This window comes from Gallinula chloropus (assembly GCF_964237585.1).
Source record: "Gallinula chloropus genome assembly, chromosome: 17".
NCBI lineage: Eukaryota > Metazoa > Chordata > Aves > Gruiformes > Rallidae > Gallinula > Gallinula chloropus.
In genome coordinates, this window is record NC_140102.1 from 6,725,330 (window position 1) to 6,748,226 (window position 22,897).

General features: G+C 42.7%; 1 protein-coding gene across 2 annotated transcripts in view; it reads right to left on the reverse strand.

The window, feature by feature from the left end:
- Nucleotides 1-5,383: 5,383 nt before the first annotated feature.
- Nucleotides 5,384-22,897, reverse strand: part of DGCR2 (DiGeorge syndrome critical region gene 2) — a gene marked incomplete at both ends in the record, with an annotated part of 41,703 nt that continues 24,189 nt past the window's right edge. The window contains 8 exons of one of the 2 annotated variants that reach the window (XM_084272289.1): nucleotides 5,384-5,625; nucleotides 6,391-6,627; nucleotides 7,300-7,452; nucleotides 11,216-11,419; nucleotides 12,522-12,698; nucleotides 15,317-15,393; nucleotides 16,335-16,545; nucleotides 18,595-18,720. In XM_084272289.1, the coding sequence (XP_084128415.1) occupies nucleotides 5,384-5,625; nucleotides 6,391-6,627; nucleotides 7,300-7,452; nucleotides 11,216-11,419; nucleotides 12,522-12,698; nucleotides 15,317-15,393; nucleotides 16,335-16,545; nucleotides 18,595-18,720 (1,427 nt within the window). Of the gene's footprint in view, nucleotides 5,626-6,390; nucleotides 6,628-7,299; nucleotides 7,453-11,215; nucleotides 11,420-12,521; nucleotides 12,699-15,316; nucleotides 15,394-16,334; nucleotides 16,555-18,594; nucleotides 18,721-22,897 lie in introns of both variants that reach the window. The other variant, XM_084272290.1, reaches the window with a different exon arrangement.

The following is a 22,897-nucleotide window of genomic DNA, read 5'->3' on the forward strand; positions in this document are numbered from 1 at the left end:
CATAGCTGTCAGCCAAGGTGTCCCCAGCCATCCCACTGAAGGGCACCTCAGCATACCCCATACCATCCATGGGTGTAAAACACTGCCGAAGGAAGGGTGCAGCACCCAAAGCCTTCCTTTAGGTATTCGGTGAGAAGTCTGGAGCTTGAACTTTGGAATAGGTGAAGAGGTCCGGAGTTGGCATCAGGCTTTTCCATCAGCCTCCCCCTGCCAGCTGTAGCCTCAGAGGCAGCACGGCTCAGTCTTCACACCAACTCCTCTCGCCAGCTCCTTCCCCAGAGCCCTGCTGCCCCGGTAGGTGGGGGTCTGGAACACCCCTCCCACCCAACACAACCACTGACACCACCTGCCTGGAGGCTGGGCAGGAAGGTCCCCATGGCTAAGAGGGCAGCAGAACAGGCAGCACTCAGCCTTTTTCAGTATCCAGCCATTTCCTTAAAATTACAGTAAGATAGGCAAATTCATTGGATTTTGGACACAAAGGGACAGGGGCAGGCCCCCTGCTTGAAGTTAAAAACATGTCTATTGATCTTTTGGTGAGATCGTGGCTCCAAAGTGTGAGTTACCAAGCCCTTTCTTTGTAAGGCTGAGGAACCACATGGGTGAGGAAACAGGAGACGCTGGAACAGACCATTTCTCTTACAGAACACAATTTATTTGGCATTTGGATGAAATGTTTCTCACAGCATCTTGAGAAGAAAGAAAAAAAAAAAAGAAAAAGAAGATAGATTAGTGCCAACCCCAAAGAAAGAAGTTAAACCAAAAAAAAAAAATAGTGTCACAGGGACTGAATTATCATAGTATCAAATTTAAATTCTACATGGTATTTCACAGAATATCAAAATCTTTTATACACTGCCACAGCTAAGTCCAGTCACAAACCAACTATACAGGAGAAGCCTGCAAGTGCAGTGGTGGCTAGAATTACTTTCCTGGGGAAGATAGAAAGCAGCAGCTCATCCTCTCACCCAACCTCCCAGGCACCTGCCAGCCCCACACCGGGGTGTGGCACAGCAGGGCCACGGAGCAAGCACAGCACACAGTACCTCTGCCAGCATCGACTCTGACCCACCCACAGTTCAAGGTGCAGGACAGCAGGAAATTAAAGCTACGTCGTACCGTAGCAGGCAGGTAACACAGGCAGCTTGAGGGGAAGCAGAGCTTTAGTGCCAAAAGTGTCTCTTCCAAAGAAACATTTCATTTGGAACATCAGAAGTGAAGTGTATGAACTTCCATTTGCCTCCGTTACACCAACCTGCTCTAACTCTAGGGTCCAGCTCCCAACTTGCAAGGGAAATTTAAGAGATGGTTCTGTATAGTGCACGTTCCTTAGCTAGGGAGAAGAGGAGATGTTTCAGCAACTAGAGACACATGCGGTTATAGATTGTGGGAGGCAACACTGTGACTTCAGTGCTCTGCCACTGGAAGATAAAAACACCTTTACAACCAGCTTCAAATCCATTTAACATGAAATAAGAACAGTGATTACTGGTGACAGAACAGTTTTCTTCCCTGGTGAAACTCAAGAGACATGAACAGGCCATTGTCCCCTGACACCAGCGGAGGCAGAGCACCAGAGACTGCGAGACCAAGCCCCCAGAGAACAACTCCATCTATCTCCTTCTTCTAGATGGGTGTCCTGCCACACACAGGTGAAGGAACAGCCAGAGGCTCATACCTAGATGAGGCCGAACGCTATGCAGACAAGCTCTTTGTACACCTGAGTGACAGCTGTGCTCCTTAGCACAGAAAGAAACCCACTGTCCTCCTAACAGTGCAACTCTCCTAGTGAAGCAATTGGAAGCGGCTGTGGGACTGTGCCCGCGCATCACTGGTGACACTGGCAGAAGCGGGTATCTGGGGCTGATCTAGAGGGAATGGCAGAGACCTCAATACGGCACACAGGACGTGGTAAGGATGGGGAGTCTGAGGAGTGGTTCTGTCCAAGGGCACAGGAGGTGTGAGCCCTGCGCAGAACAGAGTGCGGTGGCTTCACAACGACTGCAGTCACAGGCATCCCCAGCGTGCCCTGCTCAGGTAACACCATCTCCCCTGCTGGGACTTGGGAGGGAGGAATTTGGGATGCATCAGTTCAGAAAAACACCCAGAAGCAAACAGAGGGCGGGGGGGGATCAATGCACATAGCTCCAAAAAATCTCATCCATCTAACAGCAATCAAAACAGAAAGGTCTTCCTCAAGCAACCATCACCCCTCTAACTGGTGCTCAGGACAAACTGCTTACCCATCACCTTGCCAAGGGCAAGGAAGGTTTGCTGAGGAGTCAGCTGCTGTCAAGGAAACTTAACTCTTCCCCAGTTGGTCCAGAAGTCTGAGTAGTTGTGACGTTTTCTGCTACAAAGGCCCTTACTCCTAGAGAAAGTACCCGAGGTGAAAAAGCTACATTAAAAAGGGCAAAAATGACAATTTTATTGCCAACTTAACAGCTCACTGAGAGGTAAGTGAGCTGCACTGAGCGAGCTGCTCCGTTCAAGGCAAAGCTTCCCTTGCTCACAGTTAAGACAAAGAAGGACAGGGGAAGAGAGAGAAAACTGCAGCCCCGTGCTGACATACCAGTGGGAAAGGCTCAGAATCAATGGGGAAAGCATCACACCGAGGCTTCTCCAGGGAAGCCTCCATTTGGAATAGCTACAACCAGGAGTCACCATGAAGTTGCCAGTTGTAACAGAGCTTATTTTCAAACAAAAGTCACCACAGAACAAAAGTGAAGTAAAAAAAAAAAAACCTAAACAAACCCAAAACCCCAAAGAGATTCCCACAGCGTTAGGAGAAGTGTGAGGTAAGGGATCTGTTCACCTCAGCCACAAAACACAGCTTCAGAGACTAAACCATGCCAAAAGGCCTTCTGTTATTGCGCTAGGATACTACAAAGAACAAATATTCCATCTGGCTTCAAAAGAAACTGCAGGTTTTCTATTCTGCACTGCTAACAAAATAGTCTTCAGGAACGGATTGTAGTAATATAGACTTTGCATCCTACTTAAGTGTACACTACCACAGCCTGTCCTACAACAGAGTGTAGCCAGCTTGAGAGAAGTATTAACCCTAAGAGCCTACTTTATATCCCAGTGCTTAGCTTCACCTAGCTGGACGCAGCACAAAGGTTACTGTCTACAGTATGTATATATATATTTATATCTATCTCTCACCACCCAGAAACACACACACCCACACGCATTCGTACCTATAAAACTAAAGAAAAATCAGTACGTACAATGTATAAAATGTATGAATGTGCTCAAAAATGCACAAAACCCGCTTTATTTTCACACTTCAGAAATGCTCAGCGATTTGTAGCACGGTTCTGACTACTGCTACCCATCCACTTCATTAGACCAGGCCTTGAGCTCAGAGGAGGCGGCGGTAAGAGATCCCACAGGGTGGAGAATCGCTCCTCTCGTTTCGTACCACTTGCTGTTAGAGCCAGTGAGACCAGGGAGCGGTGGCAGGGCTCCAGGCAGGGAGAGGCTTCCTAACAGCGCTTCCTCCCACTCGCGTGCCAGCAGCGCGCCCCACAACTGTGATTCACGCTCTCCGATGGAGTCACCATTGTTAGCAGGTGCCTGAACAGGCACCAGATACCATGTCAATAACCAAACTCACAGTTTTCTCTGCAGGAGGAGTTGAATTGTCCAGACCAATCCCCACGTACAGTATAAGCCTACAGGCAAGACACAGAATAGAAAGTAGCAGCATATTCAATGGGGAAAGAGTCAGCTGCGCTGGGAAACAACAGCAGTGGGACAGGATTTGTCATACAAGTACGATTTCTCATCATTACTAGAAAAATAGATCACATACACACCCCCATGCAGTGCTTTCTCCCCATCCCTCTAGGCTTGTACCCTTCATAAGGTACAGGAGAACACTCACGAGGGGCACTCTTTACAAAATCCTTGTCATTCACGGCGCCTGCTGACTGCTACAGTTAAGTGAAGGAGAAGCAGAGGCAAGAGGAGGATGAGGATGGGGGGAGAGGATAAATTTGCACACTGAAACCCAAACTTAAATTTAAAATCTGATTTTTTTGCAGTCATTATCAAAACCAAATGCTCGAGTTTGGGTGAAGCAAGGGAGTGACTGAATCTTTTTGCCACGTGCAAATTAAAGAGTCCAATCTGAGGGGGAAACTTAAGCTGATGTATCAGAATGAAGCAATCTGCTTCACTGATTTAATAACCATTAAAACCCCTCGTGGGACCCAGATCAATGATTGGGGGGCCACAGGTGAAGTCCCTAGAATTATGGGACTCTGATTAGGAGCAAGAGTCCAATTAGAATTAAACATCACGTATAGAGCGTGTTGATCGCTGCATGTACATGGTATTTGTAGAACTGCAAAGTGGTGATGTGGAGGGAACACACTGACATGCTAAATATAGCATGCAATGAGAAAAGCAAGAACAACGGTCTTTTATCCAGGGCAGTCTTGTGCAACTCTTCACTGTAAAGGAGTTAAACCACAAAGAAAAACACCTCAGTCTTCCTCATGGGATTATAACAGGGGCTTCATACAGTGAAGTCAGACTGCACCGAAGTTAATTGCTCCCCGTCTTCTCCCTGAAGTATTACCTAACAGGGATGAGGATTCTACCAAAGGGACACAAGCATTACACAGACCCAGTTTTCTTTATGGGACAGAAGTTTACCCAGCAGAACGAGATTTTTGCAGCTACCAACAAATTACTGTAATTGCAGATCCTGTTTTTCTCAGCACCCACTTGTCACACACTGCACAGACCGCTCATCCTCCAGACCCTGGAGTGTTCCGAGACAGCGCCGCAGATCAAGAGATGCAAATGTTTTACACCGTGTAGTTCTTACTTGCTGGCATGTGTTTTAGGTCTGTAGAACAGGCCCCCAGCCCCCTCCCCTGCAGTTCTGTCTTCTCTGCCTTTTCCAAAGGTAGCACTGAGAGCAAGCAACTGATTGAAGAGTGACTGCCCCCACCCTTCCTCTCCATCGCCTGGTCCCTCGGTCCGGTGGTATCCAGCCAAATCCCAGCAGCTTTTCTCTCATGTAGATTTTCTTTCCTCTCATGTTAATGAAAAAAAAAAATAAAACAACAACCCACCCTACCCATACTTTTCACCTCCTTAGAAGTCAAAGGAATTCTCTGCACTCTTTTCCATAGCCAATGGAAAAACAAGAGCAGTTATACAATCCATATTTACAGGACAAACCGATTAGTGAATGAATAACGACAGCCAAAAAACGAGAGGCACAACCCTAATCTAGAACATAAAGGTAGTGTTCAAAAAACCAAAGTGGAGATTCCTTCTGAAGTTCAAACCACGGATTAGTGTTTGTCTGTGCAAACAGTTGCTAAAACTCTTTCTGGCTGGCAGTGGGCTTTCTGCTCCTTTATACAATGGTATTAAGAGAACAGTGGCTGTGATGGCTGCCCGTGAGAGTTTCTGCCGGTGTGTTTTCATTTAGTGGTGTGTCTGGAGGGACAAGAAAGGTGCTGCTGTCAGCAGAGTCTTCCAGCTCCACTGGAGAAGGACCAACTGAAGGAGCAAGAGATCCCTCTGTAAGCTGGGGGGATACATCACAGTTTCCCAGGGATGGAGGACTGCTTTGCACAGTCTCAGAGAGAACTCCATCTGCAGAGGACAAAAAATAAGCAGAATCAGAACATGAAGTATATCATTTCACATTCCCAAATAGATTTACTATCTGTATTTCTGGAGGCTCTAGTTTTTCTTGGTTTCACATTAATGCAGAGAGATGCCACCGCAATAGAGTAAAATTATGTAGCAAAAATAAAACTTTGATATATAAATAAGATAGTTGCACTAATCAGGCTCACTTATCTTGCAAAATATGCTGCTATAAAATCCCAAATTGGAATGATTTCTACAGTATATGAATATAGCAGCTGCAAAACTGAAGAGCACTGGGTGAATCATTAGAAAGTGGTATTTTTGGTCAATTCTTGGGGGGTGTGGGTGGGGGAAGTGGGGAGGAGAGAAGATGCTGGGTATATTTTATTCAAAGTCTCTTGTACTTGACATTTGTTCTACTTTTTAATACCAGTCTCCACAAACTTATCTCCAGAAGACTAGAAAAAAGTACCAGCACAGTGGAAAGTAGGTAACCGGGTAACCCATCCAAGGTAAGCCTTGAAAAGAGGTAAGGTCTAAGAGTTAAACTGCTTCCAGTACAGAGTCCACTTATGATTTAGGTGATCCAAAGAACCTCAATTGGGAAAAACCAAGCTTAAGATGTTTAAGAAAAGACTTTTCCATCAGAGAAATAGGAGATATTCTTGTGAAACCATAAAACCACTTAAATATAGTTAAAGCAACCCCATCACCTACCCTCTAGCAAAATAGAAAAGATGAAAAGAGAAGTTATTGCCTGCATACCTGGAGTGGAACAAATGATGCTGTCTGGATTGACAGAAGCCTCGTAAGGAGGCGGGGGGTCATCTGGGTGTTGAATATCTGGATACTTGTAAGCCGTATAGGGTGGAGGTGGATCATGGAAATGAAATGCCCCACCTTCTCCATCATCAGAAAGATGTAGGGGAGTAAGGCCAGTTCCAAAACCATCGGGACCGTAATCAAAACCCGGCATCCTGCGGCCCAAGTTAAAATGGTGCACTATTTCAAGAGAAGAAAAAGTAGTAAGTGACTTTACCCCATGCTTTCTTCCTCAGTTTAAGGCAGATCTCAACACCTTTTTCCACTTTTCACACCCAAGGAACTTGTGTCTCCTGAAGACCTAGAAAAGTCTACATAACCTATACAAGTCAACTCACTGCAGTTACACAACGATACACGGGCCCGCCTGCTCCCAGCCTGTCTGTCCTGCATCACATCTAAATTTGAATCTAACCTCTTCAAACTAAGGAGGTCAGTCACAGGTAGAAGATACTTCAGATCTGGACCACATACAAACAAAAAATATTTTTCTATTATCAGTTAAAAAAGTTCATGTTTAAAGAACTTCCCAAGACACACACACAGAGACAAGCAAGACCATGACATGCCTCACCCTTCCATACTCAATCTGTTAATAGTAAGCACAAGATAACTGTGTTGATATAAAAGGGGGGTTCTTTGAATGTGGAATGGTTCAGAGAAGCAGAACTCGTACAAATCAAGGCAAGTTCGGGCAGCTAGCGCAGAGCTACATTCAGATACAGTACAGAGAAGAATCCACAGCCAGGCTTCCAGTGGTGTCTTCCACAGGTTTGCATTTCTTCTGCTCTCTTCATTCTGAAGCACATACAGTACTTGGATCAAGACTCCTCACAGACACAGGCTACTTACAGTTTGCTCCAATCAAAGACTCTATGCGCTCTCGTCGCCTCTGGCGTAGCCGGTGGACCATGAAAAGCAGCAGAGAGAGGATGAGGAAGGAGGAAATGCAGCTTACAATCAGGCGCATTCCACCAGCCATCGAGTCAAACAAGCTGTTGCCATCTGTTACATAAAACATACAAAAGAAGCCTGTTAACTTTTGTTCAAGACTCATTTTTCTTGATGTTCTGTCAGTAACGGAGAGATAAAATGCAGTGCAGTTTCATTAGCCTGGTGTGACACTTCTCCATGGTTCAAACATGTAAAAAACTTATGAATCATCAGGTGATTTATCTATTTACTGCAAGATGATCTAAATATTTCTAGAATATCTTAATTAGCAAAAAGAACAATGCATTGAAGGCTTCAGGTCTCTGAAAAAAGGGAAAAAGGAAAGTTTAATGGTATTTTGCACATCCACTTGTCTCCCTGGCATGGCTGATGATGCAATACTGAAGAGGACAGCAAGCCTGGATGCTATGGGGAAGGCCTGAGTCCTGGCATAGCTACATACTATTTCTATAGTTACGATTGAGCAGCATGCACACAGACAGATATCCTACACTCAGATGACAGACCTGAAACGGCCTGTGCTGGGTTCTTTGCACTGGCTTTCCATTAAAGAGCTCTGAAGGAGAGATGCACCTGGGTTAGGTGTGGATAGGAAACGGGTGAAGTGGCCGCACAACAGTGTCACGTGCTGGTACAGGACACAAGCACCCCAAGGCACAAACCCACACTGCCTGGAACAACCATCCAGATCCTGGCCTCATCTCCTTTCCCACACCCACACCAGCTGTGAGAGCTCTTTCAGTATTTCCCTTTCACTAACAGCAGCTAAAGCTGTAGCAAAGATTCTTCACAAAAGCAAGCTAAAAGCTTCACAACAAAGCGTAAATACTGACTTGCTACAAATGCTAGTAACAGAAAAATCCACTTAATTTATACATCGTTACACTCTGTGGCTAACAGGCTGGTATTTATTACTTAACGTGTTCTTGGCAACAAGAGAATTATTTAGTAGTGTACTGTGTGTAGAGCTTGAACATTACACCCTCTCAAATCTGACTGTGCAGCACAAAAGCCCTTGTGCTGTCAAACCTTTTAGCAACTCTTACTGTCAGAGCTTGAGCTGATGCAGTCACACACCTACCAACCAACACACCCTTCTGAACGCCACAGACCTGCCGTTGTTCCTCCTCCATTTGATGGTGATGCTGACTCCACAAGCATCATAAATAAGTGCTTATAACTGCCTTAAATAAAGTGACTTAAGTAAAATACACACAGAGGCCAGCATGATGGAATTCTTCAGGCAAAAAGGTCAACTTCTACATATTTTCTTTTGGGCAGCTAAAACTGCAAGTCTACGAGGGTGGTAGGTCACTGGCACAGGTTGTCCAGAGACATAGCGGAGGCCCCATCTCTGGAGATATTTGAGGTCAGGCTTGATGGGACTCTGAGCGACCTGATCTAGTGAAGATGTCCTTGCCTACTGCAGGGAGGTCGGAGTAGATGACCTTTAAAGGTCCCTTCTAACCTTATACATTCTATGATTCTTGGAAACTAAGGGGTGTCTTGGGCCTCTATCACACTGCTCCCAGTTTTCAAGAGCTCCTAATGTTCAACCGGTTTGGCTGGATAAGCTATTGTCAGGTGAAGTCCTAGGTTAAAAAAAAAAAAAAAAAAAAAAAAAGAGACAAAGACCCAACTTATACAGTAAAAGACAAGTCATCACAGAAACTTCCAGCCCACATAGATACAAAGAGATGATTTCTGGAAGGCTGCTTTACACTCAAGACAGTAGTAATATCCTATAACTGCACCAGTTGAGTCACTGGAGAAGCTTCTGCACCATCAGCTTTTTCAAAGTATTTTATTTCTTTTATTACCTTTTCACAAATAGGAGGGGTCTTTATAAGGTCTGTCTAAACAAGAGCCTCACTGAATTATCTGGTTTTTGAAATCACATCCATGGAGCAGCAATAGACAGACCACCTCAGTTTCAGCATTCGTACATGAAAGTTTCTCCTCTTATTTATCTTCAACTAAATGAAGAGAAGCATTTTTCAAGAGAGTATAGCTGTTACTGCTCAGCTTACTGAAAAATTCACCTACTACCAAGTCCTTGAGTAAAATTTGTTATCCACTTGTAATCGTTGCTCACCCACTCACACTGCGAGGGCCGATTACCTGCCAACCCAACAGCAGGATTTATTTCCCCCCGGTGTCTCCCTGGGTGATTAATTTACTTACTGTTGATTAGTAAGCTGTTTTCTTTCCTTTGCAACAGAGCTTAGGAAGATATATGTAAGAATTGGGCAAAGATAAATACATGCTGATTAAAGAAAGTAATTAATTAATTTTGTCATCTCAAATAGTCATTTATAAACACCCAGAAGGAAAAACAAAATGCTTCATTTAAAAATTTCAGTGTTTACCACTAGCTGAAGTAACTTCATTATGGAAGTAGTCTGACAACTGCTTGATGATCCCTCTCTCAAAAACTAAGTTAGTAAAAAAGCAGAACACTCCAGGCAAGAGCATAATGAAAGAGTCTTATTTAGCATCAGTACAGAAAGAAGAGCTTAAGGATCAGGAAGGATGTGATAAAATGCACTCCTCAAATCAGTATTCATGAAATAGTTAAGACCCACAGCAATAAGCAAGGATTAAAGAAAACAGCACGAGGTTATCCCAGGTCATCTTATCCTGTCTGCTGGATGATGCTTTGCTGACACTGTTCCTGACGATAAGAAAAGTGAAGACAAAGTCTTAACTGCTGATAAGAGTGGGAGGAAGACTCCTGCTTCTTCTCCACTCTATCACCAACCAACCTGCAGCACCAGCTATGAACATCTGTTAAGCTTAACCCTCAGAATGAGTATGAATGACAGCAAGGAGGAGCCAGACACCTTTAAAGACTGACTTCTGTCATTAAGACAAATAAGAAAGACTGAAAATTTGGAAGCTAGTAAGCACCCCTTATCGTAACAGACTGAATCAGAAGCCTCTGATGGGAAGGGCTGACAATCTGAGTTTTCCACAGGAGTTCAGAGCAACAGTTTCTTAGCGCAGTCAGGTAAGATTTGGTTCTTTTAAAATACAAGGAAATAACAGTATCACAGAATGGCTGAGTTTGGAAGGGAGATCCCAAGGTCCAGTCCAACCCCTGCTCAAGCAGGGTCAGCTACAACAGGTTGCCCAGGACAGAGTCCAATCAGACACTAAATATCCCCACACATGGAGAACCACAAACCATCTTCTCCGGTGTTTGACCACCCTTAAGGTAAAACCCAAGGAAGACACATTTCATTTCACAAGTCTCTTTATAGAAAAATAATGCACCCCACCCCAATCTACACCCCCAAACGCTGACAGTTTAATGAGAGTCTAATGAAAAATTTACTGACCCTAAACAAGAAGTTGCACTGAGATGCCAAATTCAATAAGGCTGCATGTCCTGATTATTACTGAAATTTATAGACTTTGCTTCCCATGTGATACCAAAGTGCAGATTTCCACACCCATAAGTGCTCAAGTCCAGAAAAAGTTGATTAATTAGCACTCAAAAGTGTTTTCATGACAACTAATCACAACAAAGCAAGCATGCAAGACACTACTAAAAATCCACAGCAGTGTCAACCTCCATGCTGAAAAGAAGTGCTTCTCCTAGAAGTAGCATCAAGAATGACTAATTATTTGTAGCCACAGTCTGAAGTGTTTCATTTCCTGTGATTTGAGATCTTTCCCCATTGGGGGGGAAGTTGTACCCAGCAATGTCAAGGCACTGAAAGGACGCATCACTTCAAGTTACACACAAGGATAATCAAGTTGAGCACTGAACTAATTTTTCTTGACAAAACTGTAGCAGTCAAACTCTTACCTGGGTCTAAACACGTAAATTTGCAGCACTCCTTTGGGTCTTTGCGATACTGCTGACAGCCTTGGGGCCGTTCACACAGAGCAGCCACACACATTTCAGGCTCACCGTTGTGACACGTGCAGCTCAAACAGGGATCGTTCCCTTTTGGAGTGAAATAGTAGCCTTCATCGACAATGTTGTCTTTGATATCAACACAAGTCTGGCCTAGAACAGAAACACACATCAATACCCAAGTGTCTGTCTGTGGAACTGCCAGACAGTAGTCCAATTTATTCTGTTACATTAAGTGATTTGTAAACATAAGCAGACCACCAGTTAAAAAGCCACACCTTCACATTAAAGCAACTTTGAAAAGGGATCTTCAAGGAGCAGGAAGATAATGGATAGTCTGGCAGCACACAGGGACGATTCACTGCTCAAAATTGACAAAGCCAGTTTAAGTATTTAACAGAATTGACAGGCTTTCAGGCATCCTCTCCCAAACACAGGGAAACAAGTGGTCTGAGAAGTTTAAGGTTCACTGCCATGCCAACTGGAGCTCCCTCTTTGGCTTTCCCGGTACACAGGAAAAGCTGGATCTCAAGGTAAACAAGGCAGTATCCTGTCTTCCTAATTTTCAGGATTCCAGGTGACAAAGCAGGCAAAGAAGGGCTGATTTCTCCTCCCTTGCCATTCTGTAAACCTTTTACCTGCTTTAAAGAAAAAGTAAACCAGAAAAACTTCCAGAACTTCAGTAAAAGTTCAACATCTTTTCTCATTCTTGCAAAGAAGCACCACCTATATCAGGTACCTTAAATATTACCTGAAAATACTGCCAACACCTCTACTGGTATAAAGCCTTTTAGAGTAAAGAAATGGAGGACACAGAATGAAACCCATTTTTTAAAGTCAGTAGCTCCACTTGCTTGTTTTTTCACCCAGTTCTAGTAATTGTCTGGAAAGAATTTAATAGAATTTGCTATATGCAAACCAGAAGTGTTTCCTCATTTCCTTTAAATTATTAATTTAAGAGTGATATGTACTAATAAAGCGCTTTCATTTTTTATGTATTTTTTAAGGATAGCATATCTGGGGGCTGATATAGCTGCTTAACAATCATTTCTCAGTGAAATCATTTCTCTGGCAACCCCGTATTATGATGTTCTTATTTAAACCAAGCAGAAATTCCACTTCCCACTTTCCCCTCCCTTTTTTCCACTAATTCACTGAACAAAAGGTACAAGTTATAACTAACCAATTTCCCCGTGTTAATGATATGCATTTTTAAACACACAACACCGTTAACACCGAACCAAACCCAACTTACTCCTTTTGCAGAGGAATGATGATTTTTCATAGCAGTTTTCAGCATACCAGCTGTGTAAACCGTGGTGCCGAAGGGTAGGAAAATGGAAACACTGAAGCTGAGCACAAAGAACGTTTTCACTTTCAGACATAGCCGTACCAAAGATAGGGTCAGGGGGTAAAAATACTTCTGAAGAGCCTAGAACAAGATGCATTGGTATAAGCAGCCTGCAGGCAGCACAAAGCTTTAGAAAGGCTCTGCAATGTCACTCATTTCATGCACACCAACTCTGCTACAAGGCTATTGTCCTCTTGCTTTAGCTTCCATTAGCAACATTTCTCTGGGGGAAGGCAAAAACAGCGGGGAGGGAAGGGGTGACTCAGAGAGAAGAGGCTGCTGCTTTCAAAGTACTGGGTAATTTTGTCATTCTGCACCAGGAGGAGTGATGTTCTGGTATCTCTACAAGTGCTGCTTTCCCAAGTCCTGTGAGGTTCTGCCTGCCAATAGTTAGGCATCCCTTCAAACAATGCTGAGGTTTAGCCACATGTGCTACCAGTGGAGCAAGAACCCATGCCCACATTGGGCCTGGCATTCCAAGCACCTGCTAGTGCTTCCAGGGATGTGTGCACATCCATCCTGGACAGCTCACTGCAGAGCTGCTCTCCCACGTCTCCTGCTGCTCCTTCAGAGCGCAGAGTGGTGCTACTCAGAGAACAAGGCTGCAGTGCTGCTTCTGCTGCTGCCACAGTGGTGGCATGGACTATCTGATCCTCCCAACTCATATAATTAAGAGACTGTGATGTGCTGGGTTCCAAACAGTGCAAGAGGTGCTATGGGCATGCTGGTATATAAAACTGCAGAAAGGAATGGGAGACCCAAGACAAAACAACTGTGAAATTTGCCTATTTTCTATGTTTTCAGAAGCCTACTTTCCAAATCTGTGTGCTTAAACATTGATTTTAACAGCTCTTGAAGTTAGCACATTGCACAGTCTTCTCACATGATGGTCCCCAGCCTCGTTGCCCTTCTCTGGACATGCTCGAGGACCTCAATGTCTTCCTTATACAGACCCAAAACTGAACACAGCACTCAAGGTGTGGCCTCACCAATGGTGAGTAATGGGGCACAGCCACTTCCTTGGACCTGCTGGCCACTCTATTTCTGATACATGCCACCAGCCTTCCTGGCCACACGGCTTGCTCATTGTCAGTCGGCAGTCAACCAACCACCCCAGGTCCTTCCCCGCCAGGCAGCTTTCCAGCTGCTCTGCCCCAAGCCCGTAGCACTGCACAGGGGTTTTATGTCCCATGTGCAGGACTCTGCACTTGGCTTTGTTGAACTTCATGCCACTGGTCTCAGCCCATCGATCCAGCCAGTCCAGATCCCTCAAATGCTACAATGCACTTTTATTACATATATCCCTTTACTAAATAGCAACCTTGCAAACAATATATGGTATTAAGAAGTCTTAAAAATACATTAGGTATCAAATTAAATAAAAATAAGGATTAAAAAAAAAGGTCTAAGGACTTTTCTGTAACTTGTACCTTGCTGGTTGTAAACACTGTCAGCAGATGGCAGTGCAGTCAGCTTTCCGAAGGAGCAAAAAAGGTGCTTTTAAGGAGAATGTTTTATTTTATTCTTTGGAGCTCACAGGAGAAGTCTGCCTGTTTTGTCCAGACCAGAAATCCCTATCATGAGAAAAAAAATCTGGACTTTCCTCCCTCCCTATACTTTGCTGCCTAAAGACATCTTCAGGAGCATTCAGGAGAACGTTCCTGCCTCCACAAGAAGGCAGTTTCCTCTGAGTAGTCAGTCAACACCATTCACTTCAATAACAAAAGAAATCAGTATTTTTGTGCAAGGCAGCAGCAAACAAGTACTGTCATTAGAAAGCCATGCAGGGTCCTACTACTGTGTCAAGGGAATTACTTTTCAAGACCCAACTGTTTGGCAAAATTCTGTTTACAATTCTATACCTGTACCTAACAGGCAGTTTTCCTTCCAGATTTTCCATTATTGAAAATTGTATATGAGAACAAAGCTGTTCAAATTAGTTTTCAAAGGCTACATTGGAATTCACAGTGCTCATGCTTTTAAAAAACAAAACACAACACCCTTTTGCTTTAAATTTTCCATTCTCTAAACCAGTACAGTATTTAGACTTTCAACTCTATGCATAAGAGTTCATGTAATGACTTCAAGATTAATCCCTCAACTGACTTAGTTAAAAATAAAAGGTCTAGAAACATAACTTTGCATTTTCAGCAGAGGGAGCTGCTTGTTTTGCAATTAAAAACGTTCTGCCAGTGATGCCTATCAGATTAATGTTCAATTTTCCATACAGACTACGATTTATTTCTGGGCTTAGGCAAATATTGTCTTGGTTAATTAAAAAAAAAAGTAATTTTGCAAAAATCAATATATTTAAGTATATAAAAATCTACTCACTTTTAAAAAGCTAAAAACCACCAAAATCCTATACTGGTCTTTGCAAGTACTAGAATCGGGGATCAGCAGTTCATCTAGACATTCATCAGGAGTTTCCTCAGCTTAATCAAGGAAAGCCCAGATGAACTGAAGAACATGTTCTTTCCATGAGACAATGTAAAAAACATTTGAAACTTTTTACAGCTGAAAATAAGATGCTTATCAAGTATTAAACTTCACTTTTGAGACTGTGGAGCAAAGCAGCTCCCCCCACAACTGCTTCAACACTATCACTGAACAAAGTTATGCTGTTCTTGCAAATACTACTCGTGCTTTAAGACAGCTTCCATGGGACATTTACCTAAGTAGTAATTTGAGAGCCCTACCTTTATAAGCTACTTCCCAGTGACCTTCTAGGGAGTGGTTTCGATTGGTGATCACATATTGATATCCAACCCAGAACCTACAAAAAAAGTTACATTTTAAAAGATACAGTCCCAAAACTACACTGATTAATAAATCACACAGAACTTTCCAATGTCTTTATCCTTAAAAGCTAACTTTCAAAATGTGATTTTTTTCCCTTTACCTTTCAGCCCATATGTTGGCAATGTAGACACTGAGGAATAGAAGGAAGTACTTGATAGCTTTCCATGTTTACAAATAACATATTTTATTTCTCCTCACTATCAGCACCTTATTCTGTTGTTACAGCAGCACTTCAGCATCTTGAGCTCAAAAACCACATAAAAGCGTCCAGAACTCAAATATTTTATGAACATACACAATTTATGTCACACTGTTCCAAATGAAACCTCCTAAATCTCCAGAGACAGACACACACCAGTGTTGAACCACTCCTGGTGATGTGTCATGACAGCCCACGAGACTGACAAAAAACCCACAGGCAAAAAAAAAAAAATTAAAAAAAAAAGGAGTTACTTCTGTTAGTTCACAACAAACATATCTAAAGCCACCAGAACGTAGTTCTTCAACTCAAGATAGCTTTTTGCTTCATTCTTATCTCAAACTTGCAGTCTTTGTTACAGCTTTGTTTGGAAACAAAACTTCTGTTTAAAAATGTAAAGAATTATTTCTGCACAAGGCAGCGCAGCAGTAAGTCACTGTAAATTCCATCTTCCCTCCTGCAGTTCAAGAACACTAGTACATTGCTGAGACAGCCTGAAGATAAAAGAGACTTGTATTGCAGCTTATCTGTTCATGTTAGTTCAAACAAAGTACAGATGGCCACTGCCAAACAGTAAGCCAGCATCCTCAGTCAGGGTCATTAACCCAGTCAATGTTACCCTTAGATTTTCTAAAACTGAACTACCAGCATTTTTACCCAACAGAAAACATCCTCACATAACAAAAGATCTTTGGTCTTTTTTTTTTTCCACTCACCTATGCTGGTCCTTCCTTACAAATGTTTTTTCTTCCAAGTCCCACTCCTGTGCCAGGATAAACCTTAGCTCCTGGTCTGCAGTGAAGGTGGCGAGGGATCCGTTCACCCGCTGGCATGTCTGCACGGCGTCCCAGTAGTTCTCCCCATTTAGATACACTCTGTAACAGCTGGCTGTGCCCTCATAGTGGTGCCATCCTGTTGGGCACTTTCCTAGGAAACATGAAGAATAGAAGGGAAACCATTCCCCCCAAATTAGGATCTTCAAGATAACGCATCCTTATCAGCTTACAACAGTATGATACGTAATCACTTGGATGTGTACACGCAACATACTGTGTACACTTCACCTCACTGGGAGGAGGTGAATCTGTTACAGATCACAGAAGACTGACTTTTGATAAAGGAAAATTCACTAAAATGTATTTTAAAAGATGCAACTCCTAGGAATATTTCACTGCACCATGACAGTCTCTAAAGTCTTTAAGGCTGACAATCCACAGGGGAAGGTATTTCCTTGCACATCTTTATAAGCCCAATCAGATCGATCAATCCAAGTCAAAACAAACAGCAAGAAACAGGAAGAAAAAAAACCAGGGGTGGTTAGTTTAATGATTCTGTCTTTCTGTTAGGTAGTTAGCAATACATCCAACTTGCTGTGTAGTTTTCAGCCTCCTTTTGACAGCCTCAGTAGTATTCACAGAATCCTGCTCCCATGGTCACACACAAAAGACAACGGGAGTTCTGGGGCAACTGTTGTTTGCTTTGCAAGAACACTGCAAAGTGGACCTTTAGGAAGAAAGAAGGTGCTGGTGTGAACTGCTGCCTTGGATTTCTCTCAGTTAACTCAACTGAGGGAATATGCAACAAAAGCCTTGAGGCATTTCTGAGTGAAACAGGCCCCTGGGCTCCTGACTGGCATTCCTGGGGATGATTGGTAACTAAGAGAGAAAATCAGAGACAGGTGGATGAAATTCTCCATTTTACATAGTTATCTTTTAAGATCTACTGTTCACATCCCTAAGATGGGACAGAACACAGTTTCAGTCAGACTGCAGAGCATTTTAAATATTGCTGTTATCAATTTCTAAATAGCTTTATTGCCCTCTATAAATTTTACTAATATAATTTAGCTACTGGAATCCATGACAAAATATTTATTTTAATAAGTGTTTTTTGAAAATAAAATAAAAAATATATGTATCATTGAAGAGGTGAATTTTTAATTTTATTAATCACTTGTCTTTTGCAGATCAGCATAGTCCAAACCAATTGTTCCAAATTAATGCCATCCTGACTTCCCCCATGTCCTCTTCCTATGCTGTCCCATCCCTCCCTGCAAGGATAAGCAGAGCTGTCTCCCATTCCTAAATCACTTTATAATCTCTGGTACAAAGAGGGAACCAAGACAAGAGAGAGATAAGCGGGAGTCTTAAACATTTCGGGCCTGAGGAGATTCAGAGGCAGCAGTCACCACAAGATATGATCAGCAGGAAGGACACTTGCAGGATACTTAGAACACTTTAAACAGGGCTTGGAGCTGGATGCCAACAGTGGCACTAGCAGGGCTGCAGGTGAGAGGGTAGAATGACACTAAAGTGATTTTTTTTTTTACATTTCTGACTGGTTGATGGGAGTAACATGTGAAACCCATTCAAGTACTACATTCTTTCTCAATTTTTTCTTCAGAGTAGCAAGTGAAGAACCTCCTTAAGTTCCCCACTCCCTAAAGAGTATTTTTCCTCTTAAAAAGGATTAAAAAACCCCTCTCACACTGGAGATGCAATTAATTAACTAATAATAGTGCAAAATCTTTAAGATCATCTTCAAAATTACTTCAATTGAGATCAATCAATTTTGGTTTTCCCCCCACGTTCCAGGGGAACAATCCTGCACACAAGCTCACATCATGAGACATGAGCTAGACAGTCACCTCTGCTGCAGGCTGAAACCATCACTGAATATCCATGGGTCTAGCTTTCTGTAATTGCAGTGAGTTATAACAGAAGATTGCAACTCTGGTTTCCCAAAAACAGGGTTACCAAAGAAGCAGGATTCTTTCACATCTGTTGACCCACTCTATAAACTATATATAAATATATGTCAATGTACAAAACCCCCTTAAATATCACTGCATGTGAATAAAATCTGGTCACAAAGCTACGCAAGAGAAAGAGCTGTTAATTTATCCTTTAAAAACTAGTCTAAATTGCTAATATAATTACCAGACAGATGGCCCAGATTTCCCAGTCTGCAACTTACTGCTAAATCGGACAGGCTGTGCCACGTTGACAGTGTGAAAGCGGGTTGTCTCTCCTCCTCTCCCTCGACTGTGCCTGGAGTCCACATTCTCCTTCCCATGGTAAGTTCGCTGGTCCCCTGTCAAGCCTGGGGTAACCAGAAGGAATAGTCAGTACTGGTGTAAGACACAAGCAAAGGCAGGTTTCATTTCACTAAGCTTCCTCTGGGTTTTCATTCCAGAGGTATATGGTAAGTAACACAGGTCAGCAAAGGTGGCAGGTCCCTGCAATACCAGCTTGGCCATTTCACAAGGTACATAACCAAAATACCCACAGCTGGAAAGAATCAGCAAGCTTTGCGTGAGCCTGGCAGAGCAAACTATGTATTTAGGCAGATTCTCCCCAGCCTGCAGTTGTACATGGGACCTGACGCTCACTGTATCAGCTGCTGCAGCAAATGCATCATCCCCAGTGCATTTTGTCTGTTCCTGTTTACAGAGCTACCCACTCTCCAGCTGCTTTGTTTCCCAGTTGTGTGTTCAAGGATATAAGACAACTTCTCCAACATATTTCCCCAATACATTCTCTGAAGTTTAGGACAAAATAAAAAACAGGCAAGAACAAGCCAGAAGAACAAGTTTTTTTCAGTCACTCTCAAGCTTCTAAAAGATATGTAAGTTCATAATTTGTGAAATAAAAGACTTACACACCCTCACCTTGGTGTCAGGACTCCTAGCATGCGTACATGACAACTGGATTCAGTAATTTAGAAACACCACAGTGCAAGATTTATTCCAGAAAAGGGGCTGGGTGGCTCCACATTCCTCTCAAGGGTAAATAAGGAGCACACAGTTGAGGTGGAGACACTGAAGGATGGACCACTGCCAGGAAAACTAGCAAGGTTGTAAGTAGGAAGGCTGGCACAGGGGTGGGGAGAAGTGTTTGAGAAAGACAGAAATAAGCACGCTGAAAGATTAATCTGGAAACAAGGTATTAAAACTTTAAAAAGAGAAAAATTACAAACCCAAGAGTGTAAGCATTAGAAACAGCTACTAGAGGGTTATTTCATACTACTAGATGTTACTAACGGTAACAGACTTTAACCAGCACAAAGAGCTATGTAGACATTAATTTGTATACTAAAAATATGAACTTATTTTCCTTTAAAGCTGATTAGGTCTATTTAGCCCAGCTAAACCAAATAAACTATATTCCCAAATCAAGAAGAGCTACATAGTTATCTCCAACAGGTTTAACTGTTTCAAAAATACTCAATATTATGTCAAAACACCTTTCTCTTTTCAGACTACATTTAAAAAGCAAGAGGTCTACAGCAATTTCATGATAATTTAAACCCAGAGCTGGAGACTGGTGCATGACCTGGGGGTAAGACTTCCAGAAGGCCCACCAGAAAACAGTGTTCAACTCCTTGGAACAAAATTTTAGCACCAATGAGCAAAAGAAAAACACCACTAGCTGGAGCCCTGGAACAGCAGAACAGCTTTGCTTTCATCTGCCTCTAGCAGACCGAGTTTGCCCTGGGTTAATGGGATAAGCAAGGGATATTTAATTATCATGTATCCCAGGAATTACATGTCTACAGAGATCACCCATACAGAGCTGGCTGTGCATAACACACCCACGTGGCTGCACATGAATAAAGGAGCAATTCCACTGTTCAATATTGGAATTCACTCTTTATCACAGGCCAGAAGTTACTGCCAAGAAATTCAGTTAGTGTACATTTCAAAGGACACGAAATGGTAAGATAATTTGACAGTGAAGATCAGTGATTATTTTTTATTACTTTAAAGGCCAATCTATTTTTCGTTTTAGAATTGGACTGTTCTTAATCCTAATGGTTCAGTGGCAGTATTTACACTACGATTTCCAGAGTGATACTGAGGCACTAAAAAAAGCAAATCTTTAATTATAGTAAGGCTTTAAAAATAATGCTTAACGATGTCGACTGCTTTATCAAAGATGAACTGAGCTCAGCATGGTAGCTCTAGATACCATTTAATGCCATGGGAAAAAAACGAAACCCAAAGCACCAGTTAGAACCAAACGCATGGAAAATGAGTTCCCTTTCAGAAGGGAGAGCAGATGCAACACCATATGGCTGACCCTCCGTGGCTAAACAGAACGCCCACGAGGGCTTAACAATTTACCTCTGCTGGGAATAAACCACAAGTTCACAGGTTTTAGCACGCCAGGTTAAGAAAGGGTTACTCAGGTTAGCATCTTAAATAGGCAGAATTTATGCCAGATGCTTTGAAAAAAAAAAATAGCTGCCCAGTTCCCACAGAAAGTGAGTCTAAGTGGTTCTGCCCCAGGATGCAGGACACTCACTCCTTCCTCAGCATCTGCTCGACTCACCGGACTCAGGGCTGAAACCAGGCAGGACTGAAGAGGCAGCAAGCAGCCACCACCAGTCACTGCTCCTTCAAGCCCAACACTGTCAGCTACTTAATAAACTGGTGCTCTTCAAATATTAAATTGCTTCTATTTGACCTGAATTTCCGTTCTCTGAGAAAAGCAACGATGGCAAGTTTTTCTAGGGCAATAAAGAAAGAGATGCTAACAAGTTTCCAAGTCACTTGACTGCCATGAAAAGCTGCAGCAGATTCTGGTGGCAAAGGTGCAGCCGGACTGGTTTTCTATTGTACTTTTGCAGTACTCTGCAGAAGAATTTTCTATGTACTCTGCCATTCCTGCTTCCTTTATAAAAATATATTTATCTTTGGAAATAAATTAATTGTGCCACAGAATAAGCTTTAAGGTGACAGCTTAAGCCAGAAGATCACAACCTAACCACATTTGAGCATTTCAGAAAGGAAAAGCCATGATTTTTGTTGCTTATGTGCATACTTAATATCCTGAAAGCTAGCACAGATGGCTATTTTCCAAAACCTTCACTCTTCTGCATACTACAACCACAAGGAACAACAACAGCAGTAGTATTTTTACTAGCCAAGAGAGAGAGTTCCATTTCCTTTGACTTTGTACAATTATGGCAGACATGGGGAAAACCGGCTCAAGAAAAAAATTCATGAGGCACAATTCATTTCCCTCCCCTCAACTACAGCATGGTGGCCACAAGCATCCTCCAATCTGTTTCCGAATGGATGAAGCCATGAGTAGTACTCACACAGCTCCTTCCAGTTTACAGCTACTACTTAATTCCTTCTAGCACAATTACAGTCCAAGTCTAGTGCAATGCATCACAAAAGTTGCCCAACACTGCTGGTTCTATGACTATTTTCAGCTATTTAAAACTTCAAGCTACCAATTTATAACAGAGACTGGATGGCTCCTACTACATTTTATATTGGTAAACTTTTATCAGATCCAAATTGTTTGACTAATAACTGACAAAAATTAAGATATTGGAAGGGGAAGAGATCTTGCTTATATTTCTGACTAGCTTTTAGTTGAACAAGTTCTGCTGCTGCAGTCTGCAAGACACAGCCCTGCTAACTCACAGAAAAAGCCTTGTGCTGTGTTTACCTGTTCCTGTTGGGGACACAGGAAAACTGGAGGGGACAAAAGTGGTCAAGTCTGAATGAAATATGAAGGAATTAATTCATGTTGTCTACACTCTTCCATATACATCCATGGAGATTGCACAAGATCTCAGCAACACTTTTTTTTGCACGTGGTGTCTCATTAAGGGAAGCCAAGTTCACAAGCAAAGCAGAAAGCTCCCCTTTAGTGCATCCATCATTCAGACCACGTAAAAGGCAGCAAAAAACCCTAGTAGCACAAACGGAACGTGAACGGAGGAGCTGACACCACACAAAAGTGAGAGCTGGCACCAGCTGGGACAGGAATAGGACAGAACGTACGCGTGCCGAGCAGCACCGCATGGGGGAACAAACATGACGCCAACTGGAGAACCGTGTCCAGAGGAGCTAGAAGAGAAACTGCAATCTGCCACACCACCAAGGTCTGCTCTGCACCAAAAAAGGACTGTAATAGAGAGAGGGGTCCTTGTAGGGTCAGGACTCCAAGCGTGGAATATTGGATTTTGGGCAGTGGAACTTGTTTCCAGAGTTACCCTGTCACAGATGACAAGTCACTCCAGCCAAACCCTTCACCAAGGGTGGATGTACTGTGTCAAATTACGTCAAAGTGAAACTGTTTGTGAAGCAACCAGACCTTGTCATATCTTATTCGTTCCAAGATTTGAGTTGTTCCTGTTCAAACATGTTCTCATGATTTACATAAAAAGCTTTGTCCGCTAAGCTTCAGCTTTTCTGTCCAGCAGACTGCCTACTAAATGCTTGGAAAGCATTTTAATTCCATCTGTAATTTGAATGATG